Source organism: Salminus brasiliensis, chromosome 15 (assembly GCF_030463535.1).
Source record: "Salminus brasiliensis chromosome 15, fSalBra1.hap2, whole genome shotgun sequence".
NCBI classification, from domain to species: domain Eukaryota; kingdom Metazoa; phylum Chordata; class Actinopteri; order Characiformes; family Bryconidae; genus Salminus; species Salminus brasiliensis.
Genome location: NC_132892.1, coordinates 36,522,817 through 36,524,873, shown reverse-complemented (window position 1 = coordinate 36,524,873; position 2,057 = coordinate 36,522,817). Strand labels below are relative to the sequence as shown.

General features: G+C 51.8%; 1 protein-coding gene across 1 annotated transcript in view; it reads right to left on the bottom strand.

Moving 5' to 3' along the window:
- Window positions 1-915: 915 nt before the first annotated feature.
- wfikkn1 (WAP, follistatin/kazal, immunoglobulin, kunitz and netrin domain containing 1) overlaps window positions 916-2,057 on the bottom strand; it is a 6,904-nt gene continuing 5,762 nt past the window's right edge. Inside the window, exon 2 of the mRNA XM_072657423.1 lies at window positions 916-2,057. This exon is cut by the window's right edge and continues 779 nt beyond it. Coding sequence (XP_072513524.1) covers window positions 1,307-2,057 — 751 coding nt within the window. The 3' untranslated portion in view covers window positions 916-1,306.

Sequence of the window (2,057 nt, the reverse complement as noted above, 5' to 3'; positions counted from 1 at the left end):
TGCAGACTCGTTCCTCAGTTACAACTACACAACAGTCTAATACTGCAGCCTTATCAATCACCTCAGAGTTGTAAGTATTTACCCTCCTGATCAGGCTGGTGTCGGTGAAGCTGAAGTTTCACTTTCCCTCACTGGTTTCAGCTCTACCACTGGAAAACCGGAACCACCAGAACCTGATCTATTCAGTACGGGAGTTCCCTCAGCTTCACAGCCCCCAACACACCAACACCTCCCCATCTTCTGCCGGGGTTTCTGTGGTATCCGTGTTATTGTGGTATCCTGGGTTTCTGAGGTGTCCAAGGTTTCTCTGTTCTCCTAAAATGAGTATCGCCCCCTCCTGGATCGGGAGCAGCCAAAACGATTGCACTCTCACAGTTTAGGTCCTCTCTTCTTTTATTCATGCCTACTTAAACGAAGCTGCTGAGCCACTGACCGAAGGTGGGGCTTTTCCAGCTGGACGCTCCTCCAACCTGTATGCTCCAAGGATGTGTGTTTACAAACCTGCAGATAAAAGCTTTCGTTTTTAGCCAAGAGAATGTAAAGCTCTTTGAATCCAGAAACAGAACAATAATCCATAACATGCTGCTGGTTTATTATCAGAGCTTTAATGTAAAAGTTAAGACAGCCAGGTCAGCACCCTTCACATTAAAACAGTCCATCAGAGAACCCCCGCAGTCCAAATTTGGGCTCATGCTCACCACCACACACTGAGGCAGGCGGATCAGAAATAACTGTGTAAAACCACTGATGTGCTCAGAAGGCCACGCTGGAGGCTTATCTGTTCATCTAGAACACTGTCAAAGAAGAGAGCCACCTCAGTGACAACCCACAATAGAACCTCCAACAGAAAGTCAACATAGACCTTTAAGGAACTGTGGACTGTCTAGAACACAGCATTTCACCCAAACCCACCGAACCCCGTCTGAACGACTCAGTTCATCCTAACTGTTAAATTATGCAGAGAAACTGGGGAGCTCCAATGCCCATGTGCAGCACTGCCCTTACTGATGAAGTCTGCCTTTGCCTTTTCAGTGATTCTGCTAAAAACAGCTGAAGTTGGCGCTTTCTCGTCATTTGAAAAAGGTCGCTTCCTGCATGACGTCAGGATGGAATTACCCCACCCCATGACTCATTACAAGACCTCGGTGCGGAACAGTCTTATGAAACTAGAGGAACATTACTAGGAGGGAAGCACTGATGAGGAAACCGCTGCTGTAACTCCACTATCAGCGTTCATCTCTAACTTACATACAACGGTTCGAGATTAGGCTCAGCTCCAGCTCCAGCACTTGGTGACCAGCAGTCCTCAGTCCTGGAACCTCTGCAGCATCTCGCAGGTCTTTTTGGAAAGAACTTCCTGGATCTTCTGTACCCTGCGGTCTGTCACAGGCCGGACGTAGCTATGGGGCAGAAGCATAGCCATTCCGTCCTGCACTTCGCCCATCACCAGCAGGGGGCCCTCTTCCTGCTGAGTGATGTTGGGGCATGGGCAGCTCCAGTCCACGTTAGTTAGTGTCACCTCCAGGTGTCGAGCCTTAAACAGCTCCAAGCCCATCTTCTGGTCCCGCAGGACCCGCTCCAGACTGAAGCGAGCGATTCCCGAGTCCAGCTCCTCGATCAGCTCCGTTAGCCGGCCAATGATGGCAAAGTCGCTCCGGCAAAGACTGGGCACCAGTCTGCCCTTCGGCCGGCAGCTCCGACATCGCCGCGCCTTGGGCTGTGGGCACCTGGACTCACAGTCAGCCCGGGAGCGGAAATTGTTGTTGTTTCCCTGGCATCCACCATAGATGAAGGCCTGGCACTGCTTGATAATGGTGTTGTATGCCCAGCGGGCTTCCCAGTTCCTGCAGGGCCCTTGGACAGCTGGCAGGGTGCACAAGCCCAGGCCTTCCCGCTGGCAAGCTGCCTGACACTCTTCATATGTCTCAAACCTGTTCCGCCCACCTGGGCAACCGCCATGGGCAAAGGGCTGGCAGGATCCCAGTGAAGTATCGTAGTGCCAGTCAACATGGGTTTCGCCACATTCGCCACGTTCTACATCTGCCTGGCAGTCTGCA